At 33.5% G+C, this 21,010-nt stretch overlaps 1 protein-coding gene across 3 annotated transcripts; it reads right to left on the reverse strand.

Moving 5' to 3' along the window:
- Positions 1-1,502: 1,502 nt before the first annotated feature.
- Positions 1,503-20,267, reverse strand: LOC144837854 (uncharacterized). Of its 3 annotated transcripts, XM_078693143.1 has the most exons (9): positions 20,111-20,267; positions 13,824-16,114; positions 11,311-11,391; positions 9,654-9,764; positions 6,902-7,046; positions 5,546-5,675; positions 5,262-5,386; positions 4,605-4,697; positions 1,503-4,087 (listed from the first exon to the last, which is right to left on the reverse strand). In XM_078693143.1, the coding sequence occupies exons 1-9, from the start codon at positions 20,133-20,135 to the stop codon at positions 4,014-4,016; spliced, it is 3,075 nt and encodes a 1,024-aa protein (XP_078549269.1). In that variant the 5' UTR covers positions 20,136-20,267; the 3' UTR covers positions 1,503-4,013. The 3 variants fall into 3 exon arrangements, with proteins under 3 accessions (XP_078549269.1, XP_078549267.1, XP_078549268.1); XM_078693141.1 differs by lacking the exon at positions 1,503-4,087 and having other exon boundaries at positions 4,423-4,697; XM_078693142.1 differs by lacking the exons at positions 1,503-4,087; positions 20,111-20,267 and adding an exon at positions 17,642-17,784 and having other exon boundaries at positions 4,423-4,697.
- Between the last annotated feature and the right edge of the window lie 743 nt (positions 20,268-21,010).

Raw genomic sequence — 21,010 nt, forward strand, 5'->3', positions numbered from 1 at the left:
TTTGCTTTGTTCATCGAAATATATACACAAGAGTTCTTTGTACTTTAGAAGACAACACGACTGTATTTACTTGTTTACCTGCAGAAAATCTTACCATTTAAGCCTAGATTTGTTCATTGTTGTGAACAAATAAGTGAATGATTTTCTTTCGCTTGGCTCAGTTTAGTGTCCTTGACTTTATTTACTTGCTGCTGTTGAAATTTGCAACATACAAATATTCCAAACCCTGGTTTTGATCTCGGTCATGTACACAACATAAAATCGGAGGAACTCTGTCAAATTTTATAACCCTCTCAATATCTAAAAACACTAAAAAAAAATTGACACATCCTTGAAGTTAGGCCATTTCACCGTGTAGTGAACCGATTGATGGAAGTAGTGAATGAAATAAGATGCATGCAAACAAACATGATTTACTATAAAAAGCGAACAAGTCTTTCTGTTACAAATCCAGTTATATATAAATAAAGAATGAAATTACACTATTTTTTTGCCTAAATTTGTTCAATATTTTTCTACACAAGATAATATTTACTTTAAAGTACTATGATCAAATTAGTTAAAATTCTTGTGCTCTAACAGTTGGCCTAATTAGGGCTTGGGGCCTGTTTTCAGATCAGGGAAGAGTAAAATTACATTACTCTTCCCTAGTTCAGACCTACAGTTGGCAAATTAGAACTTAGGGCCTGACCTACAGAGATGCTTTAGTATCATATACGCAGTGCCCAATTCCATAGCTCTGTACCAGGAATATATAGTGCAATTTTATATAATACAATAATTAGTTTTTAGTGCATATCTGTATGAATGTTGGAGTTAGAGAGGCACGCCCTTTGGCGATAGTAGTCTTTGACAGCTTTTGTCTCTCCTCAGTGCTCCACTTTCACGTTTTATGTTATGTTTGTATTGTCTTTACTGAAAGGAATAAAATAAATAAATAATCTTACGACACCGACTTTTATTCTTTATGCATTATATGAAATTCATGCATCAACAATTTTACCTCCAACCAAAATAATTGACGGATCTTCTGCTAATCTGCGACATCATTTTGTAACAAAAGCGTTTGTTAATAGAGTCTGAACAATGTTCTGCACAAAGCAATTTCATACTGTAATGTTTCCGAATCTTACAGACTGCATTAAATGCCAAGTGTACTTTTACAGTGCATAGATTTTTTTTTATCAAGCATTTCCTTATTTGTTTTTCATTCTTCGTACATTTCCAACAACAGTGTAAATAAAAGAAACTGGATTGGTGCCCGGTCATTGCCCAAACGGAACAAATTCACTGCTGCTAATAAATTACATTTCAGTATTTACACCTCATATTTGTCAAAAATATGTGCAGTGTTTGTGTTTAAAGACATTGCTTACAGCAAACCTCACTGCTGCTAGGTTCCCACAACTCAAATTAACCTAAAAATATATACTAATAAATTATATTTTGGTTTTTGCCACAACAACAAGAATGTAAATGATTTAAACAATAACTCAACAGTCTGTGCTTTACATTATTTTATTTGTAGAGAAACTTGTAAACATTTAAATAAAAATATTAATAAACTTGTTTTAATTTTTACAAATATAATAAAACCTTTTTAAAACCAATTTCAAAATGGGTTATGGATTGATCTTTACCAGCACCTACTTATTTTCACTACAATTATAAAGGATGATGTTTTGGTAAAGTAATCGGTTAAGCTTGGTTCCCAATTGGACACAACAACGTACATGTAATGGGTTTTTATTATCTCTTAATTGCGATTGGTCAAATTGTGTCCCAGAGAACCATGCTTATTTATGTTAGCTGTCAACATTTATATGTAGAGGATAGGTAGAAAGAATGATAAATTATGGATATTTTCTTGAATGGAATTTAATAGAAGTTAAATAATTATAAGACTTTTTTATTAAGCTCCGTCTACACTATCGAACTTTATGTGATAAATATGATGTACCCATAATATGGACAATGATGTCATATCACTACCATATTTGGGCGCATCATTTTTTTTTCTTTCAAACTAGTTTGGTAGTGTAGACAGAGCTTTAGAGTAGTAGTACATATTGCAACAAAATTTATAATGTATTATGTACACCTGAGTAACTTTAAAAAAAAATTTCCACTTGAAAGGTGAATGCACTACCACCATAAAAATAAAACTGTGTAGGCGAGTAAAATACTTTCCATTGTCGTCCTCTAACAATAATTCTTCTTTTATCCATCTGTAGCCACACTTGCCATGCTAATTTTCTCATTTCATCTTCAACCATTTTTTCTGTGTATTTATTTATCTACTGTGTCTCATTTTACATGTGCCAATGACCCTGTGCATGGATTATTTTAAAATCTAAATTTTTTAGTAATAATTTTATCCAGATGGATTCTTATAAACTATAGGTTAAATAATAAATAATATAGAAAGCATCAACATTCTTTTTATTTATTTATTTACCTAATTGTTATATTTGTACAATGTAGTGCAAAATTTAGGTTAGTTAGAATCTAATTTAACGCGATTCGTAATACGTGTGAAAGAAGTTTTATGAATATCATCAGCGATAACCATTTAATTGTATTTTCATTATAGATTACTGTATGCCCTTAAGAATTGATTGATGATGCAAACATTTGAGGCTAAGTCAGGCTTAAGGCACGATTTTATGAATGATTTCAGGTTAAGATGATCTTTTTACACCATCTATCCATAAAACCAACTTTAGTACACCTACGTCCGTCCAATCATAATATTCTGAATAGCTGAGTAATGCGAACATTTTCCCACTTAATTTGAATTAGTGTTTTTAATTACTCCAGCAAAATGACTTCCCTGCAGCTGAGACATAAATATACTAGCAAGATATTATTGCATCCTGCAGGCATTTAATCTCTTATTTCTAGAATTTGAGGCTAAAGTACTTTATATTTAATAATTGTTCAAGAAACATTAAAAATATTAACAAATCCTAATATACAGTTTGATGGAATGTTTGTGCAGGCAGGTTAGATACAATTTGTAGCAATACATAGTCATAAGGCTGAATCTGATAGGAAGGTATATGCACTCAAATTAAATTTAGAACATTTTTTTCACTGTGCATACTAATTTTTATAGATAATATTACCCACCTCAGAATCCCCTCCAAGAACTATCGCTCAGTTTGTATGAAAATTAAACAAATTTAGGGTACACATAATCAATACACTAATTCAGTACAGTATACAAAAAGATGTGTTGCCAGTACATATTGCCACCATTACTAGGGGACTGATGCAAACATGGAAGGACTACAAAATGACCACCATATCACAATATTAGTATATAAAAATATTGATTACAAAAATTATTCAGAACCACTGTATGTATCAGACCACATATTTTTGTCAAATTTATTCCATTGTTATGAAAATTAATGAATAATTTTGTTTATAGTAAATGTAAATGAGCGTGACTGCAGGGAAAATTTTCATTTTAAATATATAGCAGTAAGGTAGTTCTGTATCTTTTTTGCTATGCTACACTGGCAAGCCTATTCCTGGGACTGAGTAGTGGGTGCGATTTCAAACGGGCATATTTGATTGGCTGATTCAGTATGCTTCCAAATTAAATGGTCCCTTTCATTTTGAACTGTGATTGTGTTGGCTCTCTAGTTTTATAAAGTTCTGTCTACACTATCAAACTTAATGTGACAAAATGTGATATGTACATGATGACATATCACATTTTTTTGTCAAACCAGTTTGATAGTGTAGACAGAGCTTTATACCTCTATGATTGCCATACAGTACATTCAAACGCCTCACTTATTTACAACATTCAGACATTGTACAAAGGATATTAAGTCACGATACAAAATAAATTATTTAACCTATTTGCCAATTTAACAGCAAAAATAAAATTGTTTTTGGCGTTCACCATAACCTGTAAACAAAGGCACTATTTTATCCTGATTATTGCTTGTACAGTATGTTAAAAAATGTATTAATAAATTAGTCATTATTGGTATGTTTTAATGATTTTTTAAGATGATTGATGAGAAAATTAGCATGATGATTGAGAACACAGATGACACAGTACAAAATGCTGAAAAAAATAAAAAAACAAATCAAAACTGTTAATATTCAAATATTATTTGTTAGTTTACATAAACAAGACGGATTAAAACATTTTCACTTGCCTGCATCAAAATTGACAAAAAAAACATTGAAGAAAATTAATATTGACGATGCAGGAAGTTTGAAAGTGCAAGTGGTCCGAGATTCAAATGGCAAAATATTTAGTTTATGGTTCATTTATATTTTCAGAATTCAGTATTTATTTTTGCATTCTCTAGTCCTCTTTCACTTTCTAATTTTAAAAAAACCCACTTATTTATTTCTATATGAAAATCAGAGAAATAATCGAACAAAACAACAGTGTTTTAATCTAATCTTTATTTTTGTCTTCATATCATTTTAAGTTTCTGCATTAAATATTTTGTGTAGATAGGGAAGAACGCCATGGTGAAAATTACAATCGGGGTCGCCATGTTTACGGTCCGTTTCCTCAAACATGTGAAAGAAAAAACAAACAATATCGGAGAAAGTAGGGTGACCTGTACCTGAATTACAAATATCTGTCTGCGAGTATTTTCCCAAACCAACTTCATATTCCGCATCATTGATATCTCTCACTATTTGTTCACGATTTTCTCCTGAAAGTTTAATGTAAAATGAAGTATTTTGTCAATAATGTAAAAGATGGCTTAATCAGTGAAGGGTTAGAGTCCAATAGATTAACAAGTATTGGAAGATGGCTGGGTTCACATAAGAAAGTTGCAATGTTGAATTGATTTGCGTTACTGTCGAAGGTTAAGTTCAAAATGATCAACTTTATGCCAAGCATTTGATACAAATGAGACCTGCCTTAAAAGACAACTTGCCCCAGCAATCAATTATTAAACATACCACATGTCATATTATCCATGGAAGAATAAGTTATCAATTTGTAGTAGATCATTTTATATAAAAAAAATACTCCAAATTTGGGCATAAAGATATCCCCCAGGAAGGATGTGACTTGCTTTCCCATTGCTTAAGCAAAAGTAATTATTCCAGCAGTTCATAAAGTGCTTATTTCTTGAAAATTAGGCTGATATAGACACAATTATCTAAACTGTCCAGCAAAATAAAAATAAAATGCCCAGGTCAGTTAAAATGGAAAATACACCTGGGCCAATTTTTACCAGGATTTTCAAAATTTAAAAATATGATAATACCTAAAATCCAGAATTGTACTGTAATGCAATCTTCTCGCTCGGCACGTACTGGTTCAATGGTTGCTACGATTTGCCACATTTCAAGCGAAGCAATATTATCAGATAGTGTTTTTCGGAAATCGTACCTTTAAGTAGAAAAATCAATTTCAATATTACAACGAAGGTTCATCAAACCTAGGCCTAGTACTTTTTATCAATCTCTAATGTACTGTGTGTGTAACACATTTCAACGGTCTTTCTAGTAGATAGACTGGTAACCTTTTCAAGAATAGTATTTTGCTTACGCATCAAATTTTATATCCTTTTGAGGAAAGGTTAGTGAAGTTAGCTTTCCGCTTGTTGAAGTAGGTTCCAGTATTCCACAGTATATGTTATTATTGCTTGCATCAGTTAGGTATAGGTCGTGTCCAATTACTGAAAGAAAAAATTAATAGTTTCCAACAAATTATACAAATCATGTAATACATTGGAATTGAGATTAGAAATGTTGTCATTACTCAATTTAAACCTTAACTTGATCTAGTTTAGTGAACAATATTCAGGGCCATAGCTATAGCATGAATTTTCAATTACCACCCCAATTCCCCAGCAGAGATCGTCATATTTTATATTAATAATTATGTTTTAAGCATCTTTAACCTCTTGCTATGGCCTTAATATTTACGCCGGTCCTATATTGGAAATTAAACTACCTCATGTTAGTCAGCAGATGTAATCCTAAATATTATGTTCTTTCAGGCTAAATATTTGTTTATTCTATGGTTTTTAATGCATATTTCATCATTAAAGTCAATCAAAATATGATACACTCGCTTGTGTCCATTTTTGTCCTTAACTTCATTTTAACTATTTTTTAAAATGAAATACAGAAAAGGTTATCTTCTATCTAAATGAATTTCAGACAACTTTCTATGCAACATAATGAATTGAATTGGAAAAACCTGCATTACAATCTCTAGGGTTTCAGAAAAGGCATTTTTCTTTTTAACTTTAAATGACACAATGTTGGGTTTTAGATTATACTATAATTTGCAACACCATGATTGCTTAGAACGGATCAAAGTTCTTGTGAGATTTTGATGGATTTGTTTAAGGTAAAATATTAAAAACACAGGTGGAATTTCTCAATGGTATTCATATTCAAGTGAAATGTGTACTAGACATGGTATGCCGACACATGTTCACAGTATGCTATTAGGCCTACAGAGAGGTTAGGTGAGAGGAGAAGGGTACACAGGTTCACTATGACCCCCATAGGTTACACCTCAACCACAACCCAAACATGCCTTTTGTCTTTAACTCCAAATATATTTCCTGAACATTTTTTTTTATTTGTGAAAATTGTACATTTTACATTGTACTGTATACATAATGTGAATATTTTTTAAAAGTATTTTCATATTACCATATTTTTTGTTAATTAGAGTCTAGATTATGCGATGAGTGGATAAAGTGGACTGTTCAAGGAATCTCCACTTCTCAACCAAGGTAACTCTTGGACCTCTTTTGTCAACAACCTGTAGAGCTTTGACACTTCATTCTCACTCAACTAAAAATAAATTTGATTCACCGATCTTGCAGCTAGAAACCTTTTTTTTCTTTGTCCAAGTTTTAATGAATTATATATATTGGCCACTAACCTGCAGCTCGTCCCGATAGGTCCAAGTTGACATCATTAAAGATAGCACGTTTCAACGTGGTGCTGAAATATCCGTGTTTACGTGTTAAATCTCCTACTGTGCACCGGACTTGGCTAGATAGCCCACACTCTGTATTATAACTTTCCTACAAGTCAAATAAAAAACATTAATGAGTTAAGTTCATTAATGATTGTCATGATTAATGAGACTAAATATGTAACATTTCTCAAGAATAAATAATTCAGATGATTATCTTAAAAAGATAGATCAAACATTTATAATGAAGGAATTGTTTATTGACAATGGCAGCTACTAGGTATGATGAAGGATGACTATATTTAAATGAGGATAAATGTAGTTTGATATGAGCATGATTAAATTGGTTTAATTTATGCGCATGAACTAAATTTATTCGAAATTTTACATCAATACTCCATTACTATAAGCATTTGATTACACAAGGCAATGGTCTTGGCAAAGACCATTTATATCAGTGGTCAGTTTAAACTATTCGGTATAACCATATTTAATCGATTTGACCCTTATTTAAACATGAATCGTCTGAACAATTCTTTTTTGTTGGGTGTACCGTCATCTTTTAAATTTACTGTTTTTATCTTCTATTTTCACGCTGCTTCTCTAGCCCGCTACATCACAAGAGATGACGTAATCAGATATAAAGCAAGCAGCAGTTTTAGTACTGAGAGACTGACATTTTTGCGAAAATGCATACTCCACTATAATTTATAGGTCCCAGCTGCTAGACCCAAAAAACGTCTGGGAAAAGAGTCTAAAGGTTGAACGACAAATCCCAAAGCATTTCTGGTATTTATGAGTCCCATGATATTATATAATACTGTAATTCGCTGTCAGATAATCATTGAATTATTATCAAAACAGTCCATGAAAGTTTTTGTTTGTACTAAAGTGACAGAAATTGAGTCTGTGTTTCATATCAAAGTTATTCACTTCTGTAACAAAAAAATAATATTTATTCACATATAAAAAAAGAAAAGAAATGTTTAATTATAACTCAAAAACCATTGTCTGACAGACAATTTAAGTATTTTTTGCTTTAAATTACATTTTTTCAGGTAAAAAAACTATTATGTAACAATAAAATGACACATTAAAAAACAAATTTGAAATAAAAAATATTTTTCAGAGGGACAATATATCTTTAAAACTGTTACATCAATAAGCGAGCAGCTTTTTTTGTAAGAAATATTTCTGGTTTTAATATTTCTTTTACATTGTAATATTTGATTAGTAGGAATTTCAATTGAAATACCAGTGCCATCAGCCTATACAAAACAAATTTACAGGTTGAATTATTTAATTGGGAATTTTCTAACAATCAAGCATCATCAATTTGCTATTCGTTCAAGCATAAAGCCATATGGGTTGATCTGCTGGCCACGTCAATCATAATACTTAAACAATTTGTTTGCAAAATATGTATTCATATTAATGTGTTTTTTCACCTTTGTGTGAACTCAACTTATGGTATACAGAAGCAAAACAATTAGGGTTGGGAGGATAAATGGGACAATTTTGGGCAGATGGTAGAGGTTCTCCTAAAAAATCATTACCATATTTGGGCATACAACTACCATATTTGGGCACATCACACTTTTTTTGTCAAATTTACTGTAGTTTGATAGTGTAGACAGAGCTTTATGATAGCCACAGGTGTAGAATTATAGCAACGAGAACATCTACAAAATTCTACCCAAATAAAAATGGTTAATTTGCATACATGTGGTAATTTCCAAACAGTAACGGTCATGATTTTTGTGTTCAATAATTCAAAATACTACCACAACAGTGGGAGCAAAGTTCATTGGACACCCCAGACATTCTTCTACTGGTTCAAATCCAAAACTATTAACTCAACTGAAAGGAACTGGAACTGATTGTAACTGGTCGTGGTTACCATCGGTACACATGACTCGATTCGTAGTTTTATAGAACCAGTATGCGCGAGCGCTTTTTACAATAACATCAAACTGATCCCTACTGGTCGCGGGTACCCATACCGCATGCTTGACTGATTTGAGGTATTCAGTTCTGAAAAAACATTGGCAACTAAAAGCAACTAAGCTTATGTCGAAATTTTGTTGTGCCGGTCAGTTGGGTTCAGTTGTTTGGAGCGCTTATGTCGACACAGTTGAGTTGAATTGAGTTCCATATCAACATAAGGGCACCTTTATATTAATGATAATCCATATTTACTTTCAACTCCCCTTTTGTAAATATTAACCAATTATTCTATTGCTGATGAATTAAATACCTTTTAAAAATAACAGAAAATGAGTACAAAGCACACTTGTCATTCATGGGTATTTTTAGCCCCAAAAAATAAACAATAAACTTCCGGAACAAATTTCCCCCAGTTTGATAGCTGTCAAACAATGCATCATAATGTTCTCATAAATTAACATATTTCCAGACAAAGTGACATTCAAAATCATGGGACCGTCGTTTAACATCTAAAGTTATTGACCGTGTTGTTTCTTTTCAAACGCCATCATACCTTTTCACATTTTTGATAAATCACAACAAGGAAACGTGAGAAACCATTTTATTTGCGACACCATTCTAAACAAATATTTAACAAGGCCATATAAGGGTCCTCATTAGCCAGTTTTTAAGCACCCTTAAATACAATCTATCCTTAATTGTCTAATTTCTTTATTCGTTGTGTACTTACATCTGTCATTTCAAACAATAGGAAATTGAAAATCTTTACCTTGGAATCGTCAACAACATATGGGTTGTAGGTTTTGTCACTGTTGTCTGAATTTTTCACACATTTATCAAAGCCGTAATTGGATATTATTTGCCAGGCGATGTTGGTGTCCTGTAAATAAAAACAGATACTGTATTAATATATTACTAGCTATTAAGGGGAAGATTGAAAACAAATATCTGGATGCACTTTGTGTTTGTAGGGTTGTTAAGCAACAGGTTCATTAGAATAATTATGTGGATTTTTAACATTTTTCAAGTGGTTTTTTTAAAAATAATATCCTGTAGCGTAGCATTTATTTATATGGATTGTATACATGCAATAAATGAAACAAAAACTTATGGAGACATTTTTTTTGATTTGAAAAATTAAATTATGGGGAAAATTTGTTTATTTGAACAAAAAAAATCCACCCCCTTGGCACTCTACCAGAAACAAACTACTGTATTTTTTTTTTTTTGGCGAAGCTATTAGTACATCCAACAGTTTTAATCAAATATGGAAGCTACAGTAAAGTGTCCTATTGGGCAACAACATATAAATCACTTATGTGTACTTGATGCACTATTTTTGGATAGTATCCAATGTGTATCCTACTTCATACAGTAACATATTGTCTGTCTGTCCGTCCGTCCGTCCAGGGCCTACAATGCTTTGAAGCGTTTAATTCTACTTCAAACGTAATACACTTTAATACCATATTGGTCTATCAAGGTTTATTATACTTTTGTATTGTATCCCCTAATCCAATTTAATCTATAAAGGTATCTCTAATCCTTTGATTGGCATGGTATCAATGTTCATTCAAATCAATTGTCACTAGTAATTCAGGCTATTTCTTCACAAAGGCTCTTTTTTTGTAATAAATTTAAATTTACATTATTACTATTGGAGACAAATGCCACCAATGATAGTGTACATTATTACTATTGGAGACAAATGCCACCAATGATAGTGTACATTATTACTATTGGAGACAAATGCCACCAATGATAGTGTACATTATTACTATTGGAGACAAATGCCACCAATGATGTGTTAAGTGTTTACAGTTCATTTTAGAACCCAAGTTCAAATTGGCATTGGCAATATTTATTCAACCAAGATTTAAAAAAAAAAACCATATATAGTACATTAGTAAATAAATATTTTTAAAATAAATTTTTCCTTATTATCCAATTTATTTAATATCCGTAATAACATTCTTTATTTTGTTTTATTACAATATAGTTTGAATGAAGTTCCTATCATTGTATTTCACCTTTTGTTTGATAAATGGAACTTTCAATTTAGGGAGGTTTTAAGTTTAAGGTTTAAGGTTTAAGTTTTTAGGGAGGAGGAAGTTTAGTCAAACTTGTGACTGGAATAGTAAGCGAAAACAAAACATTCTACACCTGTGTCTTCCACATTCTGCATATTATTTTCAATTAATTATTTTGCTATCTTGTTAACTTTAGTAAATTCTTGTCAAAATTTAGTATACTTTAACATGTTTACTGCTAGTCTAGGTTCTAGACTGTGTTTCGACTTAATATTAGTAAAAAGATAAATATTTTGGCACATATGGCGTTTCATACGTATAATAAAAAAAAAAAACAGAAACAAATTGGAACATAAAAAAAGACAATAAAATTAACTATAGACTTGGAGCACTTACCACCACATAGTCTCCAATAGGTGCCAAAGACAGTTCAATTGTTGTATCACTTAGCAATCCAGTCCCATAGTGAACTTGTGACTAAAAAAAGAAAATATTAATTTATTTGATTTATTTTGGTACCATACAAGTACAAAAACAGAAATGAAAAATGCATTTTGTATAGTACCAGGGACAGCCCTCTAATTACATCCTGTGGGGTCCCCTCAAACATAAAAACAATTAACCCCTTCAAACACAGATGCAAATTTTAAAAATACAAAACCACTGCACAATCAAATTCTTACCGAGATAACGTCTTTAACGTTGAAAGGGTATAATTGAATGTGAAAGCTAAATATAAAAATATTTACATTACATGGACAAGATTTCAAGATTCAAGAAATTGTATTGGTCCACTTAAAATGGAAGTTCATTTTGCTTGGCATAATTAAGACAATAAATTTAAAAATAAAAGAAAAACCAAACACTAAGCCCAATATTAAAACAGAGTTAATAGGCCAATATATAGTTAAAATACTGTTAAAATGATTAAAATTGAAAACAGAAATTGCAGTATAGACTTAACGCCGAACATTTGAATTATACATATGAATGCTATTACAACAAAGGACTTCCTAGTTCATAGCTGGCCTATAGATTGGCTTTTGGTAGTGGTAGTACTGTAAGTATAATACCAGATCTATTAAAATTGTAAACAATCCCTTACACATACAATTATGCAGTACTTGGAAAATACACAGGCAGGTTTTGTAGTTTTAAACCTTACCAGTACAATTGCTTGCAGTCATTTTGATACCCCATGTGTACAGATGCGTGCATAGCAAAACATTGTATAATGGACAAACGTACAACCTCTCCCACTTATTAATAATAGTCAAGAATTTTGATCTTTTTGATTCTCAATACAAGTATTGTGAGGGGATAATCTGGTATTGGGAGAGTTGAATGTATACTTTAGATTGAAAAGTAGAATGATGAATGTACTATTCACGATTGTGATTATTAAGATAACTGGCCTATTCATCGACATCTAGACATTTGTGACAGATTTCATGCCTGATATAAGTTTGTATTGTAGGTAATTCCAGTGCATATTTACAGTATAATTGTTATTAGTATATTTGACGCAGTAAACAACTTTGACATTACTTACTTATGCCAACCCATTGTGTAAAATATTGAATTTGTAGCTAGTTACGGGAAAATTGGGGAATGGTAGATGAACTAATTTAGCACATCTAAAGTAGTTCCTTTATTAAGGAAATATTCAGTTTCTATAGAAAGAATTAGTTTATAACTATAGTTTGGAAAAAATCTGGCACAATAACAAATAAACTATTCAATATTGTTAAAATTAGATAATCCTACCACCCACTGGCTATACTCCATGTACAATGTATGCACTTTCTGCCATATGGATTATTTTTTAATAAAGTGATTACTTTAACCCGAGATGCAAACTTAACTTTCAACATATGGATCCTTAATAACCCCCACAGTCTGTTTATGTTAATGTTCTTGCTTGCCGTCAGGAGGGCATTTAAATGTTTACATACAATACACAGCAGCCAGAATGTAGAAGAAATATGTTTACATTATTTAATTGATAGATCAGTATCTGGTTATTAGGTATTTCAACATAATTATAAACTAACTGTATTATTCTAATGGTTTGGCAGCCGTGAATACAGAAGGTAGAACATACTCCATCCCTAAAGCTTCTTTCCCACTAGGACTCACAACGCAAAGACTTACGCGCAACGCATAACGAATAACCCATTACTTAAGCGTGGTTCCCACTAGAGACGCAACACAATGACGTGACGCAACGTAAGGGATTTGACCAATCACAAGCGATGAATTATTTGAACTGTCGCTTGTCATTGGTCAACTCGCTTGCGTTGCGTCCTTGTGGGAAACCAAGTTTAAGTTCCGCTTACGTCCTTAGTTGCGTTGCGTCCTAGTGGGGAACCAGGCACAGGAGTTTATGTTATTGTGACGATAACTTTGAATAATAGTAATGATTATCTATATACAAAAGTTAGGCTAAATGCTCCAATCAATGAAAAAGAACACCAGCAAGAAAGAAGCTTGATCGCAATAAATTATTAGGTTCCTGCAGTGTTTATACAGGGAGCACGGTTTTAGCTAATATTAACCTTATAAATTAACTCAGACAGCATGTGATATGTCATCATGCTCTTTAATAGGCTCTCATTTCTCATTGTTATTTCTAAAGCATCGTTTAAAAAATATAGATATTCTACCATATACGAAATAGAGCTAGTTTGATGTACTGCGACATTTGGTTTACTTTTGATATGATAAGATAAATCAACAAGTCATTATGTACCAATAATGTCTTCCATTCTCATTTGTTGTCCTTATGGCCTCCTATACGAAATCTTAAAACTATTCCAGAATCAAAATGCTGGTTCTTCGTTAAATCTAAAACGAGTATGTATTTATACTTTAATTTTAGGATAAATAATAGAAGTTCATTAACTCACCATTTTTATGTAGCCTGAATACGTGTTACTATTGATTTTTGACTCCACGTCAATTTGAAAAGCACCGGCTGGTAGTTTCTGCTCCAGTGATGAACACATCCATCGGGAAGCGGTCTCGTCATCCCTGTGGATCACAATGGATCGCCCCACAATGCTTTGAGGCCCAAATAAATATAGATTTGAATCATGGTACACTCTATCGAATGTTTCTTTTCCAGCAAATGAGTCGTATTTACTACTTAAATCTCCAACTTCGAACATGTCATCAGTGCCATTTGTGGGTGTAACGGAGTTAAACGGGTTGAAATGACCTTGGACTGACGCGGGGCTACATGGAGAGTCTGCTTCCATTGGTACTGGTAGAAGATGAACATGATATCCGCCTGCTTCCATTCCCAGGTTTTCCATACTGATTTCTGAAGTAGTCTTATCGTAAAGAGATTCCTGCGTAAAACGCATTTCACCAGATGCAGGCCCGTCTGTCCACGTACTGGTGCATATAACTTTAGGTTCAAGCGCGTGTATATCGGTACAGGCAAAGCGTGGAGCTCCAGCATTGGGGGTATGTATTACCATACTCATTGCATCAATTGATCCAAAGCCCGACAGAGGTAGTTGTACATCGGTGGCAAAAAACCTTCCTTCTTTCGTGTTCATAGAATCTGCAATAGTGATCCGTCCATGTTTTCCTGCCAAGTCACCAACTTCACATCTCATTGGGTAGTTTGGATTACAATCTGAATATTCATCTAGGTATACATTGAAAGGGTTGGCATGCCCTTCGCAGCTCTTGCAAACTCCTGTATCAGATATCATGTCACCACCGACCTTTGCAATATGTACATGCCAGTTGTGATCATGCGTTGCCGGAGAACCATTCCCATATGCGACATCAATGAACACAGAAGTATCGGACAATGGATCGTCTGCCATTTGCCTGAATATTATACTTCCAACAACAGGCGTCTGGAATTGTCCGTATACAGTCTTTACCTCTCCTGGATAGCCAATTGTACTGCAAACCCATCGGGCCCCGTCTGCGGAAAAGTGAATAACGATTGAGCGGCCAATGACACTATTGCTTCCAAACAGTGGTAGATTCCAATCCATGTAAGCTTCATTAACATTATCAAGACCAACAAAATCACCATATTTTCCGCTTAGATCGCCCAATTCGTACATGTCTAGTGTTGCAGTGGTGGGTGCGGGGTATGTGCCATCTACTACTACATTGTATGGGTTGAAGTGACCAGACACTGAATCACCACTGCAAATCTGATCTTCAGCGCTAAATCGCTGTGGAACCGGAAACTTATGGATGTGGTAACCACCTGCTAAATTTTGCATATTATTCAAATGAATGTCAACACGTGTATAATCTAATGGAGAGTTTTGTCGAAAATTAAAAAGTCCTTGTACATTGTCTGCGTCTATAAAAGTAGTTACTTGTTTACCCAAGAGTGTTCTTATATAAGCACAAGACCTGGCGTTTCCATTCTCCAAGACTAGAATCTGTTGTATAACCGAATTACTACCAGAAAGTGGAAGATTAGTGTCGTCAAAGAACTGCTTTTCAATCGAATGAATTGGTTGAACGGTCAGGGCATTAAACTTTCCAGTTAAATCGCCGATGGAACAATTAGATAGATTGGTTTGATTACATGCATCTTTATTTGTTGGATTATATGGTTCACTTGATATAACTTGATTGCATATCATTTCAGGAGACAGATCAAAATCTACATCACCGGTGAATTCTGCTACTCTCCAGTTATACGTTGCAGCTTCGATTGGCATCACTGTATCGTATAGATCGACAAACACGGTCGTAATTGCTGTACTATCGATTGCGTCTTGTCGTAGCATTATCGTACCTGCAAATGGTTTTTGAAACTTGGCCACCGCTGTCACGACGTCTGCTGTGTCACGATGAATGTGCGCGCAAATTCGATCACCATTGGTGGTAGATAACAAAACAAGAGATCGGTCGACAATCGGTTCATTTAAGGTGCTGGTTAGTGGTTGATTTGTCACGGATGATAATGTACCAGACTCGTCGGAAAAGCTGTGCACAACGTTACCAACTGCTGAACACGGCGATTTTATGTTGTAAAACATTGGAAATTGGTGTACTCCCCAAGAATAAGTACCTTCAAGACCTGATAGTGCTGTGACTATGGTATAACCACCGCCGTTAATCGATGTGAACGTTATATTGCCGGTTACACCACCCATGTTGAACGTTGCAACCTCTGAATGCACCCCGATAACTAATATTGCCACAAGAAAACCTGAAAAATACAATTTAAAAGTTACATTTTAAGAAATGTTCAAGATGAGCCTATCCTGTATAATATATAGCCGGACAAAAGACACCGACTGTGTCACGTTTGATACACACGCACGTTCTGTCAGAACTGAATGAGTTATTTCATTTTTCATTAGTGTAAACAATGGTGGAATTAGTTTAAACTAAACTAATTCCTCCATGTGTGAACGTAGCTTTAAGCATAGAGTGAACGGAAGAGTAGACGGAAACAACAAGGTCTTGTTCAGACCATCGAATCGAAAACAACAAATCTTTATTATAAATGTATTAGTCTATCAAATCAAACGGATAAATTGAGCAAATACAATTGCAAAAGCAACAGGTAGGCCTGAGTAATTGATTAATCGTATTGGTGATTAAATTCGTTATAGCCATGTAGGTATGAAAAGTGTTCACCTACTGTGATACCATGGGAGCAATAATTTAATGTTACTGAGTTGTTTGGTAGCAATATTTGTTACTAGTCCACTCATATTATATAATATACACCCTTAAAACATATTTGGAATATTATCGTCGTCAGTGGTACCAAACAAAGTTGACTTGCATCGTCGTGGTGTTACAGAGGACACGCTTTATATTTAGAAATAAAGAGTCTGAACTTGGTGATCCAGTACTGTATATGGCGCCGAAAACATTCGCGTTTCATTAGGTTATTTTGCACTTTTAAAAGAACGTTTATATGAAGTTATTGTTTTTTATGGTCACACTCTTAAGAATGGTAGATTGTATCCAAACTCGAGTTTGTTTTTTGTTTGACTAAAATTTAATTACAAGTTCATGCATTGCTTTAATGTTTTGTTTTCTTCCTTGCAACTATGGTAACGTACGTACACGAGATAATATATCTATTTTCAGTGTTGGTATCTTGATACTTTTGTAACACCACACACGTGGGTTTAGCGAGGTCCTTAGCGGAATTTAGATCATTGCCAACAACTCAACGGGAGTTGAATTGTCAATATGCACGGTTATACGCAAACAGGAATAGGTAACACGCGACCAAAGTACAAATAAAGTCACCATTCAAAACGGTTACCCTTGAAAAGAACCCATCCCCTGTGGATACACTTATAGAATTATCTCTCTGAATAAAAATAAAGTTGTCAATATTGCCAAACGTAGTACGCGAGTATCCACTACTGTGCGACTAAAAAAGTAGGTCTTTGTAGAATCAATACGTAACAAACTAATCAGTGTAATACGATACGCAAACTTTTGTCTAACTTTTTAAATTGAAGTTTACGCAAGTATGTGTACATTAAAAAGTCGGCAGACCGCTTAATGTGTTTCTTCGAGGTATCCATCGATCCCCTGTGGCGACATAAATCAAACAATTACAATGGAAACGAGATGTTTAATATAAATCAAACGTTACGCGACGTTCCATATTAGCCTTATTAAAACGAGGTCTCTGGTTGAGTAGAACAGATCAAACAAAAATATTATTTGCCTAACAAGTTTAATCTACAAGTAAATCAGTACTCACAAGGTCTGTAAATGAAATCCATATCAAACGAAATATATTACCACAACAACGGGAATTCCATATAATGTCAGTGAATTAATACCACGGTTCCTGTCTAAACCCAGGGAGCTAACTTCATAACTTGGTTGTGTGTGACTCACAGCGTAAGTGTTCCGTACTGGTAAATCTGTTATGAATTTGTAACGATTTACGTTGGGGAGGAGTGACTTATTGTTTTCTCCGAGCTTGCGCAGTTGATCAAGGTTCCACGCGTACAGAAAAGGTAAACCTAAGATTTTGTTTGAAGGGAAATGATTTCTGAAGAGGTCAAATATTATAATTTGTTCTAAACAATATTTTAATAAGAGGTCAAATTAAAAACGAAATTATGTAAAATCATAAGATGATTTACTTAAAGATGTATTTTCCCCTGAAAAAATAATTCGTAACAAAGAATATGCCATTTTAATGTATTACATAATAGTTATCCACAACAATTGGATCGAAAATTTGTTACCTGAAAAAAAACCTGTAATTTAAAGCAAAAAATGGTCAAATTGGCTGCCAGCCAATAGGTTTTTAGTTAAATTTGACCATTTATTTTTTTCATTCTGTAAGTGAAAACATACGGAAGTGATTAACTATATTAAAACTACAAAATAACATGTTCAAATTCTGATTTATTAATCTTAATTGTTCATGTTTTTGGGAGACAATACATCTTTAATGATAATACCAATGCATGGCTGATAATGATCTGAACGATTCATAGCTGTAGTAAAGGATATTGCAAAACACACCTGTTCCGTTTAACCTCTTACTATTTTACAAAATGTTGAAAAAGCTATTAAACTACTTTCTATTTATGTTTGTATTGGCGTTATTGACGGAGTAAGCGGAAGCCTACTTGCTTCTAATAAATTATATTTTTTTTTTAACTTTGCCTAATGAATATTATTATAAATCTTTTGTTTTATTATCAATTGCCTTTTTGTAGAATGTTATTATTAAGAATTGAATTTGTGACGTATTCTCATTTGGATTGGATGTTGATATGAAATTACACTCCCTTTTCTTTCACTTGCCTTCAACGCTTCGAGACTTTCAGTTTTGTTTGCTCTCTAAAAATTCATAACCATTATACCATACCGTATGCATCACAAACGTGTGAATATGAAAATTTAGTGGAATCATTATAGTACAATCAACCTGAAAATATCAATTTTTGAGATTTTTAGTTATTATAATGATTCAATAGAATGTGAAGGGTAAACATTTTGTTGAATCAACCCTGATTAAGGTATAACCTCCATGATTTAGCTGTGAATGAACATAATCTTCCCGGAAATAAAAGCTATTAAAAAAACTGTGTTTGTCGGTTCTAGTTATATCAATAATGACAAAACTTATCATGGTAGGTATAGTAACATATACATTGACCTATATTTGGTTCGAGAAACACCTACACAATGTTATACTCGATAGCGATCTGGGCTTGGTTAGCTTATATACCGTAGGCCTACACTTTTAGTTCATATGCGCAACTATCACAGGATGTTCCGACTTAAGGCCAATTTACACAGACGAGCGGTAAGTGGCAAGCAAACAAAAATATAGAATCATGTTTAATTCTTATGATGACCATTTACACAAAACGCGGAGCAGAAATCCGCTCAGTCTAGATACAGATTCTACGGTGGGAAACTACCCGCTTATCGTTACCGCAAATAGATTCGCCAAATAGGCCTACTTTAGGGACTGTGCAACGCTGAAAACTACGAAGTTACATATTGATGATCTGCGCATGCGTACAAACCTATCGGCGTTGTGAAAGCTTCTCCAAACTCTACAATTTCAGAATGGGTATTAGTCAGCATTGCATTTGAAGATATGACCAAACGATAGTATATATATATAATATCCACGTTGCTTCGTCGTCTTGGCGTATAGATGTGATCTACTTATACTGACAATAACATTTTATTATTATCTATATTTCCGTTTTAATGGTAAAATGGAATAATAAAAGTCTAAATACGTACTGTATAATTTCAATGATATGTATTTACAAAAAAATAAGATAGATAGATAGATAGTTTTTCGTGGAATCATTTGCAATACGAATTAAAATGTACTACGGTTCTTTCATAATTTAAATATTGTGCACATAACCAAATGAAACGGCACCTGACACGGTATATAAACAGCAGTACAGTATTACTAACTATGGATGACTGCAGAAGGGCTACCGTCTTCCGGTGGACACAATCATATTATTTAAGTTTAAAATACGTTAAACATCGTGTACATTTTTATCATTAATTCGTGATTAGGTTAGGGTGGTATATCTTAGTGTGCACTCAATTCATGGTGGATAACCAACAGCCATTAAAAAAAATCCAGATAAATCGGTTAGCAATAAAGGCATAATGCCAACAAAAACGTTCCTTCATATCTTACGAATACACTGTTTAAATAATAATAACTTACATATTGCTGCTGGATATAAAGCCATTCTTATGTGATTAAGAAGAGAGCTATGGGAGTCCGTTTGCAGGAACCAACTTACTACGATTGATCCACTTATGGGCAGCTCCTGGCCTTCGGAGAAACAACGGGATAAATGACAAGTGTGGCCAAGTTGTACAACGCGTTATTCACTTATTTATTCATTGCATGCATACTTGGCATTGTCCTATCCATTCACACTAGGCTCAAGTGTATGCAAATACACTTTAAACAATTGCTCCATATAATTTGATTTTTAAATCGGAAGACTGTGACGGAAAAGCCGGATTGATCTGAGAAGTTCATTAAAAGAAGGGGTAGGGGAATCGTACAATTACTCAATAAAGGGCATCGTCTATAAAAACATATGGACCATTATAATTATACATTCGAACTCTTCTTTGGAACACCCTATTCAGGGGACACCAATGTGACACTTGGCTGCCAAACGCAACGGAGAACAACACGTTTTAACATACAGCAAAAGAGAACATCTCTATTAAAGGGACGCATCTCCTTCATGCACATGTATAGACCAATCAATATAAAACCATGTGGATACAGTAGAACACCTCCTTGACACCCTTTTTTAGACACCGCCCCACCCCCCTCCATTAAGGAAACAACATTTACAGTCAATCCGCGATTAATATGGTGTCCTCTGTCAGAGGATATCCATATTAAGGGAACTGTTGGGTTCCAATGGTGTTGAATAGGGTCCTCCTCAATACCAAATTGTAATTTTTAAGTTATGTGATGCTATCTTTTTCGTAATCTGTAAAAAATGTTTTTTAAATGTGTGGAAAAACCAATAAAACAAATAAGCCCAAACCGACGTCCTACCAAGCCCCATCAATTTATAACCAAGACCTACCAGTATAA

Source organism: Antedon bifida, chromosome 3 (genome assembly GCF_963402885.1).
Source record: "Antedon bifida chromosome 3, ecAntBifi1.1, whole genome shotgun sequence".
NCBI lineage: Eukaryota > Metazoa > Echinodermata > Crinoidea > Comatulida > Antedonidae > Antedon > Antedon bifida.